This window comes from Oratosquilla oratoria, chromosome 4 (assembly GCF_046742065.1).
Source record: "Oratosquilla oratoria isolate Oo_2021 chromosome 4, ASM4674206v1, whole genome shotgun sequence".
NCBI lineage: Eukaryota > Metazoa > Arthropoda > Malacostraca > Stomatopoda > Squillidae > Oratosquilla > Oratosquilla oratoria.
The window spans coordinates 83,257,250-83,284,174 of NC_134780.1; the positions used below are offsets into that span (position 1 = coordinate 83,257,250).

Sequence of the window (26,925 nt, forward strand, 5' to 3'; positions counted from 1 at the left end):
GACTTTGGCTACCTCTCTTGTAAAGAGGAAAGAACTATTGGTTCATACGTATGCATGTATTATATATTGAGTCATTCTGGACACCCCCCAAAATACATAAAATAAAATTATACATACATACGTACATACATACATACATACATACATATACATACATACATACATACATGTATGCATACACACACGCGCGCGCGCACGCACACACACACACGTGACTCGGTGGCGCAGTTGGTAAAGCACTGGCGTCACAAGACAGATAACCGTGGTTCGATTACCCGGCCGGGCGGAGATAAGTTGGGTTTGTATCCTTTCACGTGTAACCCCTGTTCACCTAGCAGTGAGTAGGTACGGGGCAATAGTCAAGGAGTTGTGACCTTGCTGTCCCGGTGTGTGGTGTGTGAGTGGTCTCAGACCTACCCAGAGATCGGCTAATAAGGAGCTCTGAGCTCACTGCCGAAGGGTGGTGTCTGGCTGTCTCGACAGAGACTGCAGCAGATCCGAGGTGAATACACACACACACACACACACACACACACACACACACACACACACACACACACACACTTTCAACGAACGGACGGCTTGAAGAACGTTCTGAAGAAAAGTGAAGATTGTGGATCCCAACGCAAAGAGAAGTGCCTTTTTGTATTTGCAGGGTGGGGGGAAATTGCTCGTGGGGTAGTGGGAAAGTAAGGAAAGAGGAGAGGGGGAGGGATTGCTGGGGAAATGGAAGGTAATGAGGAGGTGGAGGAAATGGCCCTGACGGGCCGCCGAAAGGTAGACAAACGACCCCAAGACGAGTTGGATGATGACGACATGTCTAATAGGAATGTGAAGATTAGAGGTATAGATAGGAGCAATATAGCAGAAAGTGATGAGAATATTTTCAAGGGATTTAAAGAGAGTGGGGGGGACACAACCCCCCCCCCCCCCGACTGACAAGACTAGAGAAGAAGGTTGATAAGGTGATCGAGGACTTGGAGAGTAGGTTAGGTCATATGAACACCATTTTACAAAGGGTTGAAAGATTGGAAGAACTGGAAAAGGCGAATAAAAACTTAACTGATGAAATAGAAGACCTAAAAAGACAGTTAAGAGAGGTAAAGGTGGAGAATGAGGAATTGAAGAAGAATAGTAAAGAAAACAGAGAAACGATAGCTAAAGAAAGTAAAAATTGGAAGAAAACCCAAGAAGGAAATAAGATTTCATTCACTGACATAGTCAAACAGCAATTGAAAGAACATACTGAAGACTCAGTTATTAAAGTGATGAGACAAAAGGAGAATATAGTAAGGGATTTAGCAGACAAGAAGAAATGTATAATTATATTAGGAATGGAAGAGAAACACAACACAGATAGAACCACAAGAATCAAAGAGGAAAATGAAAAAGTAAGCCAATTACTAGAATCAGTTCAGGAAGATGAACCAGAAATTATGAAACAAATCGAAGAGAAATTTAGACTCGGAAAGTATAGCACAGACAAGACCAAACCAATTAAGATTAAATTCAAGTCACAAACAACGGCAGAGAATATCTTATCCAAAACAGGGAAACTAGCAACAAGTGAACAATACAAAAAGATATGGATAAAAAGAGAAATGAATAAAGAGGAAAGAGAGGAAGAAAAGCAGAAAAGACTGGAAGCTAAGGCAAAAAACGAGAACAGAACGGAGTCAGAGAAAGAGAGATTCTATTGGAGAGTAGTGAACATGAAACTAAGGAAGTTCGACATACAAAAGAAAAACATAAGGGAAACAGAGAACACAATGGAAGTGGCAGAAAACTAAGAGTGTCTTACACAAATATAGATGGATTAATAACAGGATTGAATGAGCTGAATGATTATTTGAAAGAAAAAGAACCGGACATAATGGGAATTGTAGAAACAAAATTAAAAGGCCCACTACCACCCAACAGTGTAGGACATGATGCATACAATTATTGGATTAGAAACAGAGAGAAAAAGCAAGGGGGTGGAGTTATGTTCCTGACTAAGAAGGATATAAACGTGAAAGGTGTCATATATGGAAAGAATACAGTAGAGATGATTATGATAGAAGTGGAAGACAGAGATAAGAAGAGCAGAAAATTTGTGATCAATTATGTGCCTCCGAAAACAGCCTCATGGGAGGAGAGTGAATATAAAAGTATGTTAGAGGACACAAAGATAGCATTAACTAAAATAATGGAAGACGGAGGAAGAATAGTTATGATGGGCGACTTTAATTGCAAAGAAATCTGCTGGGAAGAAATGACAGTAAAGAGTGGTGATGACTCATGGGGAAATGCTCTACTTGAGATGATTACTGACCATTCAATGACACAATGGATACAAGAGAACACTAGGTATAGAAATGAAGAAGAACCATCGAGGCTAGACTTAATAATTACATCTGAACCTAGAATAGTGGACAAGATTGAATATAAAACACCAATAGGTAAAAGTGACCACATATTGATTGAACTGGAACTTAATGAAGAAAAATATATCAAAAGAAATGAACAATATAGAAAAGGAAGAATGATGTATGAAAAAACAAACTTTGATAAAATAAGAGAATTCTTCCAACAAGAAAACTATGGAAGAAATATACAAAGAAGAAACATCAGTGGAAGAGAAATGGAATATTTTGACAAAAATTTACAAAAAAGGAGTGGAAAAGTATGTCCCAAGACAAAAACAAGAAAAAGAATATGTAAAATGCTGGTACAACAAAAGTTGTAGGGAGTTAAAAGACAAAAGAGACAAAGCCTGGAACAGATGGAAAAAAGACAGAAGACCTGAAAAATGGAAAATATATACTGGTTATAGAAATGAATATGTACAAAAGTGCAGAGAGGAAAAAAGAAAATATGAAAAAGATGTTATAGAAAAGTGTAAAGATCAACCAAAACTATTCTACAGATTTGTAAACAATAAACTGAAAAACAAACAAGACTTGGAGAAATTGAGACAAGGAGGAGTTGAATACACTGAGGAAATGGAAATGGCAGAAATTATGAACAAACATTTTAAATCAGTGTTTACAAGGGAAAATATACAACCTGAAGAGATTGAGTGGAAAGAAAAAGTCCCCCCTATGGAAGAAATAGAAGTAACAAAGAATGAAATATTGACACACTTGGGTAATTTTGATGTCAGAAAATCGCATGGGCCAGATGAAATAGCAAACTGGATTCTGAAAGAATGCAGGAAGGAACTGGCAGACAAAATACATAGCATAATAAGCAGTTCCTTAAAAGAAGGAAAAGTTCCAGAAGATTGGAAAAAAGCAAATATAGTACCTATATATAAAGGAGGAAATAAAGAAGAACCTACCAACTATAGACCAGTCTCTCTAACAAGTACAATAGCAAAAATTTGTGAAAGAATTATCAAAAGTAGATGGGTAAAATACTTGGAAAAAAACAACGTACTAAATCCAAGGCAATTTGGATTCAGACAAGGACGGTCATGCGTCACCAATTTAATATGTTTCTATTCAAGGCTAATAGATATAATACAAGAAAGAGATGGATGGGCTGATTGTGTATTTCTAGACCTAAAAAAAGCTTTTGACAAAGTACCACATAAGAAGTTGCTTAAGAAATTAGAATATGAAGGAGGAATACAAGGTAAATTGCTAAATTGGATGGAAGACTTTTTGCAAGAAAGAAAAATGAGAGTAGTGATAAGAGATCAGCACTCAAAATGGAATGAAGTAATAAGCGGTGTCCCGCAGGGAACAGTTCTGGCCCCAATAATGTTTGCTATATATATTAATGATATGGATGAAGGAATTGAAAGCTATATGAGCTTCTTTGCAGATGATGCAAAACTACTGAAAAGAGTGAAAACTGAAGAAGATTGTGAATCACTACAGAGAGATCTAAATAAAGTACAAGAATGGAGTAGGAAGTGGGAGATGGAGTTCAATACAAAAAAGTGTAGTATAATGGAATTTGGAAAAAGCAAAAACAGAATAACAGGATCATATAATTTGGGAGAAGAAGGAATAAAAAAAGTAGAAAATGAGAAGGACCTGGGAGTCATTGTTATGAATAATATGTCACCTGAGAAACATATAAATAAGATTTTTGGAGAAACTTATAATTCAATAAGAACAATCAAAGTGGCATTTACATACCTGGATGAAGAAATGGTGAGGAAAATCCTAATCACCCTGATAAGACCAAGATTGGAATATGCAGCAACGATATGGTCACCAAGTACAAAAAAATGTATAAAAAAACTTGAAAGAATACAAAGAGCAATCACAAAACTGGCACCAACACTCTCAAAACTATCATATGAAGAGAGACTACAAAAACTTAAACTACAGACACTAGAGCAAAGAAGAGAGAGAGGAGATTTGATAGCTATTTACAGAATCATGAAAGGCATAGAAATTACTGATAGAGAGAATCTGATAAAATGGGATGACAGAAATACAAGAGGACACGGAAAGAAAATAAAAAAAGACAGCTATAGAAGAGATTTGAAAAAGAACAGCTTTCCTCACAGAGTAATAGACAGTTGGAACAAGTTAGATGAGAAAGTGGTGTGTGCAAAAACAATACATGAATTTAAAAATAGTTTAGATAAAATGAGATATGAAGACGGGACCCCACGAGCATAGCTCCCCTTCCCGTAAAATACAACTAGGTAAATACATATATATATATATATATATATATATATATATATATATATATATGTACATATACATATATACATATATATTAGGCTAGGTTCATAGCCCTATACTAGGCAAAATGAGAATGATCTAAAACCTCATGCCTTATGTAAGTATATGTGTAAACTTGAGGACTCTACACTATGTCCTACGTAGATATGTTAGACGTGGCAAATCTGCGTTTGTTGGTTGCTTGTTGTACCTGTTTAACTTACTTTATAATATCAAATACCACACAACCTCGACTTTCATTTACTCGCATATCCACACATGATCTTATGGCGACACACACCACAATGGAAATAAGCTTACATGCTTTTTTGTGTTATCCTCGGCAGTTGTAAATATGTCGAACTATGTGTTTTTTCATTATCTGCACTTCATGTATATTGATTCAATGCCATGTCGACTTATTATTATTATTATTGTTATTATTATCATTGTTATCATTATCATTATTATTATTATTATTATTATTATTATTGTTATTATTATTATCATTATTGTTATCATCATCATCATCATCATCATCATCATCATCATCATCATCATCATCATCCTCACCATCATCATCATCATCATCATCATCATCATCATCATCATCATTACAAAGGATTACAAAGGCAAAGCATGCCGACAGGAGACCTTTTGATCCATATCTAGGTCGGATGCAAAAAAAAAAAAAAAAAAAAAAAAAAAAAAAAAAAAAAAAAAAAAAAAAAAAAAAAAAAAAAAAAAAAAAAAAAAAAAAAAAAAAAAATCATAATAATAATAAATTAAAACTATAACAATAAATTAAAACTATAACAATGTAAATAACAATTAAAATACATAAATAAATGCATTGGTATAGTTGAATAACAAACAAACAGGTAAATAGTAAATGATAATAAATTGACATATAACTAATAATAAATGAAAATCAGACAGACAAATTATAACAAAACAAAAACAAATAATATAACATAAATTATAATAATTACAGCATCTTACTTAGGTATTTATCTAAATGATTCTTAAAGCTTCGAACTGAACTACATTGCACTACCTGTGCAGGAAGTTTATTCCATTCATTAACTACACGGTTGGCAAAGTTGTTTCTACCTACTTCCAAATTGAATCTATTTCCGGACAGTTTGAGACCATTGTTTCTTGTCTGATTCTCATTCAATGTGAAAATTTGGTCACTTTTGATGTTGTCAATTCCCTTTAAAATCTTAAAGACCTGTATCAAGTCACCTCTGAGTCTACGCTTTTTTAGGGAAAACAGATTCATGTGCTTAAGTCGATTTTCGTATGATTTATTTTTGATATTTGGAATCAGTTTTGTGGCTCGCCGTTGTACTTTTTCCAGTCTGTCAATGTCTTTAATGAGATTCGGTGACCATACGGAAACAGCATATTCCAAATGTGGACGAACTAACGATTTATATAGCTTGTTAATGAGTGATGGACTTTTGAAATCAAAAGATCGCGCAATCAATCCCAGAATCTTATTTGCTTTCTCAGAGGCTGAAATACACTGCTTGGATGATTTGAGGTCGTTACTGATAATTACGCCGAGATCTTTTTCACTATCCACTTTTGTTAACGAATTTCCAAATAACTTGTAATCGTACTTGCTGTTATTTTTACCTATGTGCATTACCTTGCATTTACTTGTGTTAAATTTCATTAGCCACTTTTCAGACCATTGCTGTAATTTATCTAAATCTTCTTGAATATCTAATTGGTTTGAGTGATCATTTGCCACTCCGCACAGTTTTGTATCATCAGCAAATTTGGAAACAGTAGATTTTAGTCCATGGTCTATATCATTTATATATACTATGAATAGAAGTGGCCCAAGAACGGAACCCTGAGGAACTCCACTTGCAACACTTTTCCATCCAGAAGTTTTTCCATTTAAAACAACTCTCTGTTTTCGACCTTTCAACCAATTACTAGTCCAACCTAATAGGCTACCACTTATTCCATGCAAAGCTAATTTAGTAAGTAGTCTTTCGTGTGGGACGGTATCAAAAGCTTTTGCAAAGTCTAGATATATTAAATCTATATTGTTTCTTTTGTCATAATTCGAGACAACTGTGTTGTAGAATTCGAGTAAGTTAGTCACGCAAGAACGTTTCCGTCTGAAACCATGTTGGCTATCATTTATCAAACGGTTACTTTCTAAATGATATTCGATAGCATCTCTGATGATAGTTTCCATTATTTTTCCTACGATCGAAGTCAAACTAATAGGCCTATAGTTATTTGGTTTCTTTTTGTCACCTTTTTTGAATATGGGAGTAACGTTAGCTAGCTTCCATTCTCTTGGGACATCTCCGGATATGATGGATTTCTTGAAAATAATTTCTAATGGAACAACAATCTCATTTTTCATTTCCTTTAAGATTCTTGGATGCCAACCGTCAGGCCCTGGTGTTTTATTAACTTTGAGTTTGTCTATACACCTTTTAATTGTTTCTTTTGTTATATTTACCGTAGTGAGTAAGTTTACCCCAGACTTTTCACAGGTTTCAGTTTGGAATTCACTTTGAGGTGTTTCGTTTACGAATACCGAGCTAAAATAATTGTTTAAGAGATTACACATTCCTTCATTTGAATATTCAAGTTGACCGTCAGCAGATAATAGTGGACCAATGTGATTCCTAACAACCTTTTTATCTCTAATGTAACTATAGAATTCTTTGGGATTCTCTTTGGATTTCTCAGCGATGTTCATTTCGTATTGTCGTTTTCTTTTTCTTATTGTCTTTTTTAAATCTCTCTGTATTGATACATAACTTTCATAGTCATTAGATGCACCCGAGCACTTATATTTCTTATAAGCCTGTCTCTTTTTAGCAATACTTTTTTCAGTTTCTTTGTCGAGCCACTTTGGGCGAGCCTGATTTGGGGGACGTCTGTCCTTAAAAGGAATGTAAGTTTGAATCATCTTAGTGAGCGTATTTTGAAATATTTCCCACATCTGATCTACAGGCCTTTCGTTTAATTTGTCCTCCCAATCTGTAAGCTGAAGCTCCTGACGTAGTTCTATGAACTGAGCTTTACTGAAATCGGGTATTTTAGAAGCACAAGTATCTATTCTAAAATTGTTTAGGAGTTTGAATCTGACTAAGTTGTGATCGCTATTTGCAACAGATTCACCGACTTCTACATCAGTTGCCATGCTTTCGCGGCTAGTGATCAATAAATCGAGTAAGTTTCCATATCTTGTGGGCTCTTTTACATGCTGAATTAAGTAATTGTCACCAAGAAAATCAATCAAGCGACTACCTATATGGCCATGTTCAAGGGTCATCCAATCAATGTCAGTAAAATTGAAATCACCCATTATCAATAAATCCCGGTTGCAGAAACTAGACAGTTCTTGAAATAACAGTTTGTCGTCTGCTAATGATAATGTCTTTGGCCTATATATTACACCTATATTCATTTTTTGTCCATTTGTTTGGGTTAACTCAACCCACAAACTGTCATATGCATCCTGTTTCACTTTCTCTAAAACACAAGCATGAACATTGTTTTTAACGTACAATAGAACACCCCCACCTTTCTTGTGGTTTCTATCCTGATGAAAGTGTTTAAATCCCGCAATATTAAATTCAGCTTCGAACTCTGTACCATTTAACCATGTCTCAGTTATTCCTATCATATCGAGATTTTCGCTTTTGACATACGCCTGTATTTCTTGAAATTTGTTCCTAATACTACGAGCATTAAAGTACATAGTTTTAAGAAACTCCTGATTATTTCTTTTTGACACATTTTGAGTTTCAATATCATGTCTTATATTATCATTTTGTTTTTTATTTATGCCTTGCTCTATATTATTATTATTTGGTCCTTCATTGACATTCAATGCCTCATTAACATTTCTCCTATCAAAATTAACATTTCCCCCATCACGGACATCTGGTCGATTACGGTCATCCGATCTATTTTGTACATTTTGTCCCCCTACGTCACCGTGATTCACGCCGGCCTCCCGTCGTTCAGTGACATTATGTCCGGCATCCCTTTCTAAAATTATATTTTGTCGTCCAGTGACATTATATCCTACCGTGATATTTTTTCCTCCACTATAATTACATCCCATCGTGATCTTTTGTCTTCCACTGTCATTACATCCTATCTTGATATTTTGGCCTTCATTGACATTCTGTCCGGTATCTCTTCCTAAAATTATATTTTGTTCTTCACTGACATTATATCCTACCGTGATATTTTCTCCTCCATTATCATTACATCCTATCGTGATATTTTGTTCTCCACTATCATTATTTCCCATCGTGATATTTTGTCCTCCACTGTCATTACATCCCATTGTGACATTTTGTCCTAAGACATTACATCCTAATGTGTCATTTCGTCCTCTAGCGGTATTACATCCTATCATGATATTTTGGCCTTCATTGACATTCTGTCCGGTATCCCTTCCTAAAATTACATTTTGGCCTTCAATGACATTATATCCTACCGTGATATTTTCTCCTCCATTATCATTACATCCTATCGTGATATTTTGTTCTCCTTTACCATTACTTCCCATCGTGATCTTTTGTCCTCCACTGTCATTATATCCCATTGCGACATTTTGTCCTATGACATTATATCCTAATGTGACATTTCGTCCTCTAGCGACATTATATCCTAAAATTATATTTTGTCCTATACTGGTACATTGTTCTACATTAATGCTATACTCTACACTGTTTTCCCAAGTACATTCTATTTCCCCTTCCCTTTGGCCTTCTACCCTAAAAAAGGAGCTGGTTCATTACAAACTCCCACAATGAGGTTTGTAAGAACATCTTTGCCTCTGCGGGTAAGGTGGATCCCATCAGAAGCGTAAAGGTCATGGCGCCTAGAAAAGAGATACCAAGGATCAAGAAAGTGGTATCCCAATTGTGTGCACAACTGCGATATCCTATCATTTATCCCTATGGCTCTACTGTTCCAACACGAACCTGCGTAGATCCTCGGGAGGATCCCACAGACTACGTGACGGCTCCCACGTTCCTTCATCTCCTGAAGGAGGACCTTGTAATTCCGAACAAGCTCCTCTGATCTCACCCTACCTACATCGTTACTACCCGTATGTACAATCGTAACCGTGTTCTTCCGTCCTTGCTCCCTGATGGACCGGGTACAATCAACGATCCCACGGCCCGGTTGACATACAAGCTTGCAACGTCGCTTAGTCTTTCGCTGCAGGATGTCGTCATAGCCTCGAACCATGGAGTCCCCCACCACCAAGAACTCCTGGTTTTCAGCCACTTCATCCTCCAGTAGAGCAAAACGATTGACTAGAGCCAGCGGTTGCTCCACAGGGCACACGTCTACCGAACGCGGGCTCGACAAACGGGACCCCACGGAGCGCCACTCGCTCATGGCAGTGACAGTAGGTGAAGAAGTGGAACGCTCTTTGGGTTGTGGGGAGGGTTCACTCTTCTCACGGAGCGCACTCCTTATAAGCCGAATTTCCTCCTCACACATCCTGAGACGAAACTCTAGGTTCACGCAACCTTCACAAGCCATTTCGCTCCCCCTTTAGCAATAAAAACGGCAAAGAGAAAATACAAATCAACAACAACAAAAAATCAAAGCGGTCTCTAATAAACTAAATACGCGAAGCTTACTCTGCTTACCTTATACTATTTCTCCTACCTTTGGAATACGGTAACAGAAAACTGTTTTGAAATTAAATAGAACCCTGCACTTTATCTTATATCTGTAACTGTATAGCGCTATACGTATACAATTACAAAAACACAACACAATCACTTAACACTATTCGGAGATATAAAATTCACAGGTATTCACTAGCTGGTGTCTGTGCAGAAAAACGAGGTCTCTAGCTGAGGTCACGAGCGGACTGAGCTGAGGTCACGAGTGGACTGAGCTGAGGTCACGAGTGGGCGGACTGAGCTGAGGTCATCATCATCATTAGCAACCCACCATCGACCCTATATTAGAATGACCATAGTTATCACGTAGGTTATATCGTCATTTACCTCCGGAATCCCTAAAATCAACAACGTATTATTGAACTGTCACATCTGCTAAAAAGCCATGGAGTTAATTTTAGATTATTTACAGATGATACTCAATTCTGCATGTCTCAAAGCAATATAACAGAAACAAAAAGGAAACGACGACATCTTGAAAGAAGAGAAGGTCTGGATGAATATTGAATATGAATAAATTGAAATTAAATTGTGATAAATCGATGTTTAGTCGAGAAGAGAAATTATTTAAGTAGACTTGGAATATCCAGCTTGAGACCAGGTGAAGCTACTATGGAAGTGAAAAGAGTGGTCAATAGTTTAAAAAAGCCACTTAATTGACTGTAATTGACATTTCACAACCAAATTAACACTGTAGTAAGAATGACACCACTTACAGAATATTGCTTTTATAAGGAAATATCTATATCTGAAAATAACATCAGAACTTGTGTATACCAGTGTGATTACAAAAATAGAAAGTATGTATGTATGTGACAAAACTAATTTTTAAATTACCGGTACTTTCGATTATTCACACGAAATTATCTTACGTTTTCTCTAGAAAATTAAAAATACCGGCACGACTAAATCAGATTTTGTGATAAAGTATATTAAGTCGTCTGGCAGAACGTTTACATACAATTTGAAGTTCTGATAATTACTGTCAACATTTAATCATTACACTTTGTTTAAGAATATAAAAAAATATATTCATGAAACAATGGAAGGTAATTTAAGACAAGAAAGTCGCCGCCACTTCAAGATTTCAAATTACCATAGACAAAATTCATAAAACAAGAGCTTATCAGCACTTCATCATACGCCGGAAATAGTGCTTCTTTAAACATCAAATGTTACATCAAACATAATAATAAACCAAACAATACACAACAAAGGAAGGCTTGTTTGTTTCTGGACACGAGGAAATATGTCACCCTAGTGGTCCTTGAGATAGATATACCACGTGTAACATTAATGACCTCCATATCGCTTAGTAAATAGAATCTGAGCTTTTGAGACTTTTATCAAGTTGTTAGGTTACATGGTTATGATAATATATTGTCTCAAGTTATGTTAGAATACATACTTATTATTTCTAGGGTAGATCTAAAATGGCCTAATGTTTTACCAAATTCTCTGCCATAGTAGCCGAACGTGGCGCATTGTTTATATTGCGCTGGCAATATTACCTTCTTTATTTACCCAATAAAACATTAAGAGGACATAAAAGCAACGTTTACATTGATCATATGATTTGCAATAACTTTCTTTTTAGCTCGTTTCGTTCAAACGTGCATCTTTTTCACAAGCACACTACGTAACTTTTCTTTTGTTTTATCTTGTTTATTTTTGTTCTTCACTTGTTTCAAATCATTATTCATTCAAAGACTCAATTATCATAGTTCTGGTTAGAGTCTTCTAGACCCTCGTTTGTCTTTACCCTTACCAGAGGAAAACTTACAGGGAGGAATTAAGGGATTCCCAGGCCTCTGACTGCCCTATCTAGTTGCCTTCTAAAGCACTCATGGGAACACGGTGGTGGAATTCTTCTCTGTTTTTCACAACCACAACCACCACAGGGGCATATAAAAAGGAAGGGAGACTTAGAAGTTGTAAAAGATTCAAGTACATACATACATATGCCAAGGCTTTTTCCCCCCTTACAAGGGAGGTAGCCAAAAAGAAAAAGGCATAAAACCACCAAGTATTTCCATTTGGATCGTAAGAGACGAGAAAAACGGGACGGGGATTGGGACCAGGCATCCTTCTCCCTGTGACCCCACAGGGGACATTCCTAAAAAAAAATTAAAAGATTCAAATAGGCAGCAGAAATGTGGTAGATGTGGTACATGAGTAAAATGTGGCTCACCAGTGTCACCACTCTTCAGTGAGCAAGGCCTCACATGGTGAAGGGGGGGGGGGCATATGCCCTAGGGGGACACATTTAGGGGGGTGGCAATTCTAGTCTTGACATGCCACCCACAAGGGAGGCAAAATAATTATAAAAAAAAGTCAAAGAGGCCCTGAATATTTTAACGCGATATATGAATTTTGTGTTTGAATCAACAGAATATGAAATATTTTCCCCTTATCCTTTCTGCAATACGAATATTGAATACAACTTTTAAAATCCGTTTAATCATTTCGCATGCGAATAGCTAAAACAGGCAGTTAGGAATGGTGGGGATGGAAAGTGGTGATGGGGGAGGGGGGTCATCACTGAGAACTTTCCCATGGGGCGGCACTTAGGCATATAAGGGCTCTGTCAGCGCATTAAGATTCTTCTCTGATACAAGAGTGATGCAAACAAGGTCATCATATTAAAACAACAGGGCAGGGCTCACAGTAATGGAATTAAACTGGACAAATTTAGATTTAAGAAGGAAATAGGCAAGAATTGGTTTACTAATAGGGTGGTCGACGAATGGAATAAACTTAGTAACCATGTAGTAAGCGCTGAAACTATCAGTTGTTTTAAGAAACGATTAGACAACTTTATGAATGGGGATGACAGGTGGTGATGAATACGGAGCTGTCTGGTGTAGGCCTTATGGTCTCTTGCAGTCTCCTTCATTCTTATGTTCTTACATGAATAATGTGTGACTCTGGTCCATAGGAGCCACCAAAAGTCCCTGTCTTCTCTTTTTATGCATAGGGGGTCGCCGATTTAATGAAGTGGCCTTGCTGTGGATGTGCTGTGTCTGGCGACACTGCTTCTGACCCAGGGCAGTGGACAAGGTGCAGGGATGACCCGTCATTCAGGAGGTGCTAAGATAAGAGGGAGGGTGGAGGGGTGTGGTGTGTTTTCGGGGATGAAATGGGTGGGAATGTTTTTGTGCCTTGTCCTTTTTGGCTACCCCCCTGGTAAGGGGAAAAAAAGCCTTGGTATATGTATGTATGTATGTATGTTACACCATGTTCTTTTCTGTCTGTGAACTCTTTTGACCCAGGGCAGTGGGCAAGATGCAGGGATGATCCGTCATCCAGGAGGTGCTAAGGTAAGAGGGTGGAGTGGAGTGGAGTGTGTTAGGGATGGAATGGGTGGGAGTGGTTTTTATGCCTTTGTTTTTTGGCTACCTCCCTTACAAGGGGTAAATAGCCTTTGGTATATGTATGTAAATTCTTTTGAATACTGATCAATAAGATCATCAGGTGAGGTGTGCATTGAGCTGCAAGCAACACTTCAGGTTGACCCAAACCTCCTGTACAGTCATAACTGCCACTGAATCATGGATATACTGCTTTGACCCCGAAACAAAGCAGCAATCTTCACAGTGGAAAATTCCATCACCTCCATGGCCACATAAATTGTGCCAGGTTCACAGCAACATCAAGTCATTGCTGAATACTATTTTATTTTTCTGATTCATAGTAGTTCATAAGGAATTTGTTCTGCCTGGTCATAGTGTTATGGGGAACTTTTAGGAGCTTTGAGAAGACTTAGGATAAATATTAGGCACACATGGTGCGAGATATGGAAGTGAAGAGACTTATTGCTTCACCATGACAATGCTCCTCTGCATACCTCAATTTATGAATTATTGAAAATTCTGGGTAGATGTAGTTCATCTACTCTCATATCACAAACCTGGCATCAGAACACATGATTACACATATCTAGTTTATTATTATGACTACAGCTTGTTTTTACTTTTTTTTTTTTTATGATGTACTTGATAGCAATTCTGTGGTGTGTGCGTGTGTATGAGAGAGAGGAAGGAGAGAGCATCATTTCCTGCCACAATGTGAGTAGGGACGCTAGCGTGGTCCACGTGGCTGTGTTGACATTTACTATGCACTGTTTTCTTTGCTTCCACTTGGTTTCCTACAGCCTACAAACACTTATAAGTGTTTGAAATGTCTAGCCCATCAAAACAAAAGAGGGCAGTAGCAGATTGATGTATGGAGTGTAAAACACTCAAGGTAAATTTTGATGCCCATTTTCTTTATTTTTACTCCTCTAAAATGCCATTCATTGTACTACTACTCTGACAATTTTTTGTATATTTGGATGTTTCTTTTTTTATTTGAAAGCTGGCACTTTGTTCTACATTCTGAATGACATTTATTATGATGTGTTGCATATTGGAATTTCTTGGTTTTATTTTATAAAGTTAAAAAATTATGTAGAGCAAAAAATGGCCATTGAACCTACACACTTTTCATATATTGATAACTATAACTATGCCCAATATTTTCTTAAAGAAAAAAGAAAAAAAAAAAGACTAGTCGGGGACTATTAGTGGTATGAATATTGATCATTTCTGCACAATAAGGTTTTTATTGTGTAAATACAGTATCTATTGAAAGACTTCATTGAAACATGGTCAAAATGAGAATTATGAGGATGGCTTTCATTAAAAAAATCAGCTTCATAGTAGTATGATTTTTTTTCATTACTTCAAGTTTGGACACTGATATTGTATATAATGTTAAGGTTCTAAAATAAATTATTCTTACTATAACATTTATTTGTATTTCGACTATTCTCATAACTATGTAATCAAATTATAATTCTACAAACTATTTACATTTCTACAAAGATCTTTAAAAAATATTAAGGCATTAATGTACCTTTCACTTGTACATTTATTCTATTCATAAATAAATGGGAACAATATAAAAGTACAAATAATTCTAATAAAAACAATACAAGTTAAAAATTTCTTGGCATATTTCTATTATAGCTGTGTAACGTGAAATAATCAAAATATATCTACATTAAAAGAATATCAAGAGCAAGTTCTTTCCTCAAATACAAATATCTAAAAAAAATCTAAACAATATAGCTTACAAATCTCTAAATGATGCTTAAATGTATAAAATACAAACCTCTCTAACTGATTTTTAAGTGTGTGCAATACAATCCTCAAAACAATCTATAAAGGATTTGAACTCCCAGAGTTAAAGATCTAAATAGATAAGGCAAGTTGTAAGTACAATATATACTATGCAACATTTACTCTTTGATTGCAATATAACCAATATAAAACTTGTCCCATTCTGTAAAGAAAACATATGCCAAATGATTGAGCTATTTAAGAGTTTTACATGAGATAGAATGAATATACTAAATTCATCTAATAGCAATTAAAAACTATCTGGGGGAAAGTGTGCTTTGGCAAAATAATGACAGAGTATTTCAAAATTTGTCAATGAATTCATACCTCAGTTTCTTCACTGCCAAACACATAAGAATAAGTTAGGAGTAAAATTATTATGATAACACCCAGAATAATAAATCCCATGATAACACGATTCCTGATGTGGCGCTTGGAAGCTCTCAGCACACGAACAATGCCTTCCACTTGAATTCTGGAATTCAATACTCTAATCAGTTAAAATTCAGTTAAGAGTATAGTTCAAGGCTGATATCCAGTGTTGAGACTGGAAAACAAAAAGAAAAGAAAAAAGAAAAAAAAAAAAAGGAGAAAAATTCAGTTAAAAATTCTGAAATGCAAAGCTCTAAATATTTTTTTGAAGTGTAAGAATCCATCATCCACTTTTCTTTTATGGGGCAAATGTTGCAACAGACTCCCAGAAAATCAGTTATGGCCACCAGTTTGACTCATACGTTTTCCAATGAAGAGATTATGTGTTGCTGGTTGCATGCAAATATAAACACATGTACACACTTTCTCTTCTCTATTATATCTATCTATATACCAAGGGCTTTTCCCCCCTTATAAGGGAGGTAGCCAAATCAAAAGACATGTACCCACTCCCATACATCCCTTCCTCCCTTTCATCTTAGCTCATCATGGATGATGGGTCCCTTTATCCCACCCACTGCCCTAGCTCAGAGGCAATGCACCAAGACACAGCACATCCATAGCAAGGCTGCTTAATTTAATTGGTGACCCACCTCTCTGTCCCCTCATGTGGAAAAAGAGAAGATGGGGAGAAATCCCTTCAGGCTGCATCAAAATATTATTCCACAAATAACCACTCCCTACTCCCCATCCCTCCCATCCTTGCATCACAGTATCATCTATACACAGTCATTCTCTAATCACTCCTATCTCCTGCCTTCTCTCTTCCTTTCTCAACAGACATTCCCCTTTTGCTCAAACACCCTTCCACCCCATCCATCTATCTCATCCTCAGTCATCCATCCACCTCTGCCTTCCACACATCTTTTACCAATCTTTCTTCACTCATTCTTTCATCAGCCTTATCTGCCACCTCTTTCTCCAAGAGTAGCAGGGCACTGGGTTCATTGATTGAAAGATCAATCAGACCTTTAGATATAAATACCATTACCAGTCAAGATTACTGTACCTTGTTTCTTCTAGACTTCCAGAATTTTCAATGATAAAATCTGCCATCTGACATTTTCTGGTTAAAGGCATCTGTGCTTCTATGCGAGAAATTGCTTCATGTTCTGAGTACAAGTTTCGAGCCATCAGACGATCCAACTGCAATTCATCGTCACTGAAATAAGAGTTATCTTTGAGGGGTTAAAAATAGAAAGAAAGCCCTGCTGGGCGAAATGTTAAATACATTGGATCCCATACTCTGCGTTTGGCCTCTCTCCTACAGTGTTGTTGCAGTCGTTGCTGCTTTTACTCATAGCTCCCCTTCCAGTATAATACAACTAGGTAGGTAAATACAAAGTGCTTTTCCCTTTATATGGAGGTAGCCAAGTCAAAAGGAGAGTACCCACTCCCACCCATTCCACTCCCATCCACTTCCCTTTCCTCTCTCTTAGCTCCTCATGGGTGATGGGTCATCCCTGTCTCCTGCCCACTGCCGTGGATCAGAAGCAATGCAGCAAGACACACTATATCCAAAGGAAGGCTGCTTCAGCGACCTCCCCCACCCCCATGTTCCATCCCTTCATGCGGATAACAGAGAAGGCAGAGAGAGATCCCTTCAGGCTGTGTTAAAATATCATTCATACACAACCACTCCTTTCTCCCCCCATCTCCTGCAATCTCCTGTCATTATTATCATTCCTTGTCAGTCTCGATCGTGACGACATGGAATTAATGTGAAAAATTAATGTGCCTGAAAAAGATTAATATATATATATATATATATATATATATATATTACAAAGGCGGAGCATGCCAACAGGAGACCTCCTGGTCCATATCTAGGTCGGATGTGAAAAAAACTCATAATAATAATAAAATAATAAATAAAAACTATAATGTAAATAACAAATAAAATACATAAATAAATGCATAGGTATAGTTAAATAATAAACAAACAGGTGAATAGTAAATAATAATAATAGTAAATGAAAATCAAACAGACAAATGATAACAAAACAAATAATATAAAATAAATTATAATCATTACAGCATCTTGCTTAGGTGTTTATCTAAATGATTCTTAAAGCTTCGAACTGAACTACATTGCACTACCTGTGCAGGAAGTTTATTCCATTCATTAACTACACGGTTGGCAAAGTTGTTTCTACCTACTTCCAAATTGAATCTATTTCTGGACAGTTTGAGACCATTGTTTCTTGTCTGATTCTCATTCATTCTGAAATTTTGTCACTTTTGATGTTGTCAATTCCCTTTAGAATCTTAAAGACCTGTATCAAGTCACCTCTGAGTCTACGCTTTTTTAGGGAAAATGGATTCATATGTTTGAGTCGATTTTCGTATGATTTATTTTTGATATTTGGAATCAGTTTTGTGGCTCGCCATTGTACTTTTTCCAGTCTGTCAATGTCTTTAATGAGATTTGGTGACCAGACGGAAACAGCATATTCCAAATGTGGACGAACTAACGATTTATATAGCTTGTTAATGAGTGATGGACTTTTGAAATCAAAAGATTGTGCAATCAGTCCTAGAATGTTATTTTTCCCCCTATAAGGAAGGAATATAGGCATGTATTTACCTAGTTGTATTGTTGTATTATACGGGAAGGGAGCTATGCTTGTTGTGACCTGTCTTTGTACCTTTCATTATCTGGTTTGTTCTTAAATAAATGAAAACCCAGCATTTAATAAACCATTCCCCTTCCTATTTACCATATCCAAATTGATGGAATAAAAAAAAATCTGTCCACCATCACAAATCACTGTGGATCCAAAGGGGGCCTCTCTACCGGCATACTACTTGCAAACATCACTCAGCAAGGACTACAAGAACTTAACAAGAAAAGTAATGGTCGCAACATACAACAGGATCAAGGATGGTTGCCACCTGACGTGGATATGTGGTTTTCCATTTGATGAATTTTTTTTTTCTTGGTAGAAAGATATGTCCAATTTCTTCTACACTACATGAGGTTATGATGCACGCCATACATACATACATATACCAAAGGCTTTTTCCCCCTTACAAGGGAGGACACCATGGAATCTTATATATAGAAGGGTACACTATATCAAATTCCCTAATTCAAAGATTCAAAAAGTCTTCTGTAATGAGGTACATTCCCACCCCCCTTTGAGAGGGGTAGTTCATGACATGAAATCAAAAGATTAATATATACATATATATACCAAGGCTTTTTTCCCCTTACTAGGGAGGTAGCCAAAAAGGAAAAGGCATAAAATCATTCCCACCCATTCCATCCCTGAAAACACTCCACACCCCTCCACCCTCCCTCCCATCTTAGCACCTCCTAGATGACGGGTCATCCCTGCACCCTGTCCACTGCCCTGGGTCAGAAGCAGTGTCGCAAGACACAGCACATCCACAGCAAGATTAATAATAGTAAATAATCAATCTATTTATCCTGAGGGGTTCTTTGCCCTTATTAGGGAGGTAGACAAGTCAGTCACACACCCACTCCCATCCACCACCTTCGTTTCCCTTTCATCTTGGCTCTTTGTGGACAAAGGTCCTGTCACCTGACCACTGTTCAGGTCAGAAGCAATGCAGTCAGAAAAAAAAAAAAAAAAAAAAAATTATATATATAAAATAAGAAAATACATACATACATATACCAAAGGCTTTTTTCACCCTTACACAGGGGGTAGCCAAAAAGAAAAAGGCATTGAAACCACTCCCACCCATTCCATTTCCTATATATTCCACTCCCCTCCACCCTCCCTCTTATCTTGGCACCTCCTGGATGACAGGTCATCCCTGCATCCTGTCCACTGCCCTGGGTCAGAAGCAGTGTCGCAAGACACAGCACATCCACAGCAAGGTCACTTCATAAATTCGGCGACCCCTCCCCTCTCCGTCCCCTCATGCAGAAAAGGAGAAGACGGGGAGAAATCCCTTCGGGCTGTGTCAATTTTTTTCTCATACATACTTCCTCACCCCTCATCCCCCACCCATCAATTCCTTCGGGCTGCATCAAATTTTTCTCATACATACTTCCTCACCCCCCATCATTGATCACAAACTGTGTCCACAAATTATTACAATGAAGCCCACAAAGTAATGGAGTGAATTTGTCCTGTAAGCATATCTATTATACCAAAACTACTCCTTAAGAAGGACTTTCTGAAGCATGGGAATTTAACATAGTATGCCATTACTAATAACTCACCTGTTGCTAGTGGCCATGAACCATCTCCACTCCTGACCTCTCATTGTAGTAGCAACATTATGCCACTCAATTAGCAAGCATCGCAATATTATCATTATTATTGTTATTATAATAATATATATCTATACATCATATATATATATCAAAGGCTTCTTACAAAGGGGAAGAAGCCCTTAGTAGTTAGAATTAGCCTTCAATTGATAGAATAATTATTATCATTACAATTATAAACCAAGAAATAATAAAATGAAATAAATAAAAAATACTACACTGACACCACAAAGCAATGTACTGAATTTTTCCTGTGAGTATATCTATCATACAGAAACTACTAAAACTACAACCTCAGCAAATGCCAATTGCGCACGAAACAAAAATCAGATACATGCATGCACACATAAATGAATCTATGAACTTACCACGTAACAACAATTGTTTTGAAGAGGTATGAAGTGACTTTATTGCTCTCATACAGTAGAGGTAGATCCAACACCACAAACTGTTCCCCTGTCATAGATCAGAAATTCAATTATAAGTCTGCTATGATAAAGCAAGCACCATTCTTATTCAATGCTTTTTTATGATCAATAAATTTAACTAAGAAAATCGTTTGATTTTCGGTAGGATGAAAACATAGCTGGAAGACAGAATACAGTGATGATTTGGACACATGAAAAGAATGACTCAAGAGACATATGCAAAAAGCGTGGAAGGTGGAGGTGGATGGAGTGAGCTATAGGGAATTACCATGAATGAGTTTGATGAATGTGGTGAAATGAGCAAAGAACACATAAAGAATTTCTGTCAAGAAGTGAAGGAAGGTACACTTATCTCTTACCCTCCCCCTTCCCTCCTCAACAGACATTCCTTCTTCTCCTACTCAAGGTCCCTTTCACTCCATCCATCCAATCTATTCTCAGTCTTTCCCTCAAGTTCAGTCCATCCATCTCCCACCCACAATCTCTGCTTTACCTCCATATTTCTCACCCTATCCATTATTGTATTGCATATCATATTGTATTTCTCAATCACTTCATATCAAATACATTCAGTCTCTTCCTCTCTCCCTTATATGCTAAGATTCTACTTCATACAGCACTGTAGGTACAATCACTTCATTATACAACCTTCCCTTTATATTCTTCACAAGTTACTTATTTCTCACAACACTTTTCATTTTACCTGGATATTTACTCGCTTCCTTTATTCTATTAGTCACAACATTCACTCCTTCAATCACCGTCATATGCAACCCCAGACACTTTAAACCCGTGGTTCTCAAACTTTTTCGTGAGTGACTCTATTTGGAGAATTTCAATCCTTCGCGACCCAGAATAAAGTAAAGAGAAAGAAAATGGACAGTGATATATACCCTTTCCTTTTGGGAAAAAAAAAAAATAATAAAATAAAATAAAAAAATGTGCACAGCTTTTCTTTAACAAAACTAAATTAACAGAATCCATGGCACTGCATTTCCTTTAGAAAACTAAATTAATTAATCAAGTATTTGAAATACTCTGAAAACGTGAGAATTTTCCGTGTCACTGCGACCCATCAAAATTGATCTTGTGACCCAACTTTGGGTCGCAACCCTTAGTTTGAGAACCATTGCTTTAAACTCTTCATTTCCTCTAAACATCTCACTTTTCACATGCCTACCATCCTCATTTCTTGCACATCTTATAATTCTATTTTTGCCCAAATTCATTCATAACTTTCTACTTTTACATATCTTTCTAAATTCAGTCAACAATTACTTGTCTCTCCCTAAAATCAGCTATAAGTACTGAGTAATCTTCAAACAGCAGCTGGTTTAGTTCCTATCTGCTTCATTTCTCACCTACCAATTCCAAACCTTTCCTTAGTACTCTTACATTTACCTATCTTACCACCGATGGCAACACCACACAACCCTGATACAACCTATGCTATCTAGCTTTCTTTTAAAATGACACTACGGTGTTTTTCCAACTTACCTTGCAGCAGATAATGCAGTACCTTCCTGCGAATTTCACCATATATTTCTGGGTGAGTTATCTTATTGATTGTTCGTCTTTTTTCTGCATCATTAAATACTATGGAGCCTAGTTTTGGTCTATCTATTTCTCCTAAGGGAAAAAAAAGGGTGAAATTGAGCCACATGTTATATAAATTTCACTGAATATTTATGTAAAATACAAGACAAAACGATCACATTAGCTTAGTCAAACTTCCAAAAGTGACCCCTGACATTCATTGATTTCATATTTGTGGTTTACATTTTTTCATAAGTAGAATAGGGATGAATAGGATTTAATCTGATGATTTTGGCTGTTTAGAGGTACTGAAATTTATTCAGGTGCCTTCTGGCATTATTTTGTGAAATGCATGGGTCTAGGGCTTTAAAAATTTTCTGTGTCCACTAATCCCTGTAGATGTTAAAGGTCATATCCACACAAAACCAATAACTCTCTTGTCTATAGGTCAACTGTATCTATCCTTGCTATATAGATATATATTCTCAATCACCACTTGTTGCTAGGCCAGTTTAGTATTGGTGAATTATAGAACTTGGAGCTTTATTATGTACTTTGTGTATATGTACTTTCTATTGGATATGTTGTGAGATACTAAGTGTAAATGTTTAATTAATTAGAACACTGCTTAGGTAATTTGTTATATTGTGTTCAATGGGCTATGCTTGTGTGATAAGGTGTGAGGTGTTGGAGTGTTTAAGGACTCTAATGATAAACTATACAGAAAGTCATACACACCTGTTTCAAGCAATATATCAGGTCCAAATGCTTCTTTAATTCTTCCCCATGCCTTCTTGCCTGGTTCCACAACTGTAAATAAAAAGTATTGACATAATTCCATATTTTATTTACAAGTGTTCAACACCTACGGCTTTCACAATTAAAATGTATCCACTGTCTTACCATGCTTGTTACTTAAGCCATTACTTGGTAAAAATACACAAGAGAATAGTGCTTTTGTTTGAGAAAAGGGAAATACTGAAATCAGTCTTAATTATTTCTAAAGCCAAAAGATTCTACAGAGCTGAGTAAAATGATTTAGCACCTGGAAAATTAAAAATATCAATCAGTGTCATTTCCTACTTGGTTAAGTAGGTCTAGCATGCCTAAACTAACTCAACCTAATGGGTCTTCATGGCCAATATGGAAGTTCATTAATTGTTTATCTTCTGTGGTGAGCTAAAATACATAGTACTTTCCTTTTTATTGTTTCCTGCCATCCCATTTCATTAATCACTGTGACACCCCTTCACTAAGAAAGGGCTTAAACCTAATCTGATTATTTCCTTCTACATCCGTACTACTTATCCTTTTGTTCTGCCTGAAACCAAGCCATTTCACCTACTATAGCATTCCCCTGATATAAAAGAAGTTAATGAAAAAACCTATTATATGGAATGGCAATGAAATCTACTAAAGACCTGCTCACAAATAATTTGCACACTATACATATATATGTATTCCTCATATATAGTGCACTGGTGGCATAATTAAAGGTGTGCTGGTCTCACTTTCTCATAATTGCAGGTTCAACTCCCATACTCTCCAATTCCCAGCAGTGGCAATTAGGCCCCTTTCACACTAGGCAACTAGTGACTATCACTAGTTGCCTACCATTATTTTAAATTGAACCTTTCACACTACGTCACTGCAGTTGCCCGGTTGCACAACAGGCTATGGCTGTTGCCTGCTCTAGTAACAAGTGACCGTCACTGGCAGTTGCCTTCACTGACCATCTCTTTTTCTTGACCAGCAAAGCCAACAGAAGCACCTCCTCCATTGATGCCATTCTTTCGACTAATGAGATGATGAGAAAGGATTCCACAACTTGGTGACAGTCACTGGTTGCTTGCAGTTGCCCGAGATTTTCACACTAGGCAACTAGTGACGGTCACTAGTTGCCTTGTGTGAAAGGGGCCTTACCTGCACCAACAGTTTAACCTCCTCCATACAATGACATCTACATAGATGTCATGAGACGTGAGTGGGTATGCGAGGATTCCAGTGTCAACGTCTTGATTATGTTTATTTTGTAGTTGTAGCTGAGTGATTCCAGAATTCTGTGAACTGGTTTGATTACCTTTTCTGTGTTTATCATTACTCAGAATGAAAGGGAATGACTAATACAGCAGTGACATTATATTTCATAATGTGAGTAGTGTGATGCATTGTACATTAGGCGTCCAATGCTGCCCGAGAGAATTTAACTCCGACTGAAGAGGTTAAGTATATACAGTGAGACCTCTCATTAATGGATGTTAATTAGGTGTGTTTGTGGTGTTTTCGCTGTGTTTTTGGTGTTTTTGGTGCTGTTGTTTAGTGCGTGCAATCACTATGCCACCCAAAAACCACTCCAAAACACTGAAAACACAACAAAAACACAGCTAATTAAAGTCCGTTAATGAGAGGTCTCACTGTACGGCAAAGGTGACAGTCTCAGCCACAGCGATCCACCTCCAGGCATAGGCTTCTCATCTTTTCATGGGGATGTTGACGGTACTGTTCTGTATGAATTATTACTGAAACTCCTGTGACAACCCTTGAGCTTTAGAGCATTCTTTTATATTAATAACTGTTACCTCAACTTTAAATTTCTAAAGAATTACTGCCCCAAAGTGGCTGACACTGGTCCTTAGGTCCTTCCAAAGATCTCTCTGGACATTGCACTATTTTCTGTGTTGTACTAGTGTGGGACTGTTTGTATATACATAACTGAAGGAGTGGAGAAACCACTGATTGTTTGTTTTCCTTATATGAAAAGGAGGAGAAAATATCATCAAAACTAAAAGAGAGATCTTATACCCAATCCAAAAACTAAGTGAACAGCTCTGCACCTCCAGGTTATGATAAGGTTGCAGACAGATTTTGAGGATGGACAGCACGGAAACAATTCTCTGTCTCCCTCGGACTAATTTAGAGTTAAGAAATAGACAGGAACTGGTTTGCCAACAGAGGGATTAATGAATGGAATAGAACCATGTAGAACCATGAATAGAACCATGCAGTAAGCACTCATTTTTGGCTAGCATGGCTAGACTGCCACAATTACAGACACAGTTGTTACATTAACATTTCTTCCATTAATTCATGTAGATTAGATTATCTGACAGGTATGGTGTGAAGAAAATTGACTATATATATTGTGATGATTTCAGTGTGCTTCTCGCTATATATCACCAATGTAATGTGATTCTGTGAATTTATTTACATTCAATCTGCCACAATTATTAAGCAAATGAGGGCATATGTATGAATCAAAATGACCAAGTCCAAGATTATAAATTCCATTATTATATCAATGGCCAACACATCTAATAAATGCCTACACAACAATAAATATGGTAAATCTTTAGTTTCGACCATGGGAGGAATATAGCAATAGAAAATTAAATATTAATTTTGTAAATTAAAATGTATCAACGTAATATGCAATTTTGTGTGCGGAAATGAAAACAAAAATACCTTGCTACAAGCTAAATTTGCTAATGAACGAAGTCGGTAGTATAGGATTGGGACGCCATGTTTGTTATGGTAGATGCCGACGTTGAAGAAATGAAAGGATGATAAATTCGTCTCAGGTAAACTAAACTAAACTAACCTAACCGGTAGATCTTTAGTTTTGACCATGGGAGGAATATAGCAATAGAGAATTAGATATTAGTTTGTATACTCTGCAAGCTGAGTGGTTGAAAAGCCCACCAACGTCTCTCATGATGACGACAACGAGGACGAGCCGGATGACATCCTATTTGCAGGTAATGATTTATTAAACACAGGTTAGGTTAATTTAGTTTAGTTTACCTTAGACGAATTTATCATCCTTTCATTACTTCGATGTCGGCATCTACCATAACAAACATAGCGTACCATTCGTCGTACACGACTTCATTACTTAAGGAATCTGTTTTAGCACCTTTTTTGTTTTTCATTTCTGCACACAAAATTGCATATTACATTGATACATTTTAATTTACAAAATTAATATTTAATTTTATATTGCTATATTCCTCCCATGGTCGAAACTAAAGATTTACCACAAATATCACTATAATCCTAACGATTTCAATGTCTCCGAGACGTTTCCAACTTTATTATGTGTTTTCATTTCCTTAGGCTTAAGTCAGTGTTTAAGAAAATATATGCCTACCCTACTCTTTCTCAATCTAAGACTAAGTTCTTGGAGCATTCAAGGATTGTTATTTGTGTATATACAAAATTAGAATTATTATACTATACAAATCTACAATTTTGGCAAAGTTTCATTCTTCGAATTTTTTTTACCGGTACGAAGAGGTCATATACTTACTTTGCCTTGCAATGAGATCTGCATCTATCACTGGAACTCCCATCTCTCGAATCATTGTACTCACAGTACTCTTCCCAGAGGCTATACCTCCAGTAAGTCCCACTAAAAACATACTTAAGTTTTGTAAATGTAAAACTTGTGTACAACTTTATATTTTTTCTATTGCACTATGCCATCCAAAATTTCTTAACTTTCTCTATGTTGATTGTTTATATTCCGCACTCCACCGTAGAAACACGCTAATAACTTCATGATGGAGAACTAGAAAGTAGTAAATAGTAAATTACCAGTTACTTATAGATGTCAAATAAAACGTGAAAATACAGCAACGCTTTGATTTTATCTTATAAATATTTTCGAGAAATAAGTTTGAGGATATACGTTGTATCGTTTAAGGTTCTTGTCAATGGAATGTCACTGGACCATCGCATCGCAAG

The 26,925-nt window shown here is 36.6% G+C and overlaps 1 protein-coding gene across 1 annotated transcript; it reads right to left on the minus strand.

The window, feature by feature from the left end:
- Positions 1 to 15,136: 15,136 nt before the first annotated feature.
- Dpck (Dephospho-CoA kinase) lies at positions 15,137 to 26,784 on the minus strand. Its single transcript, XM_076184594.1, has 6 exons — positions 26,489 to 26,784; positions 22,921 to 22,992; positions 22,144 to 22,275; positions 20,587 to 20,674; positions 16,979 to 17,131; positions 15,137 to 16,012 (listed from the first exon to the last, which is right to left on the minus strand). The coding sequence occupies exons 1-6, from the start codon at positions 26,598 to 26,600 to the stop codon at positions 15,859 to 15,861; spliced, it is 711 nt and encodes a 236-aa protein (XP_076040709.1). The 5' UTR covers positions 26,601 to 26,784; the 3' UTR covers positions 15,137 to 15,858.
- Between the last annotated feature and the right edge of the window lie 141 nt (positions 26,785 to 26,925).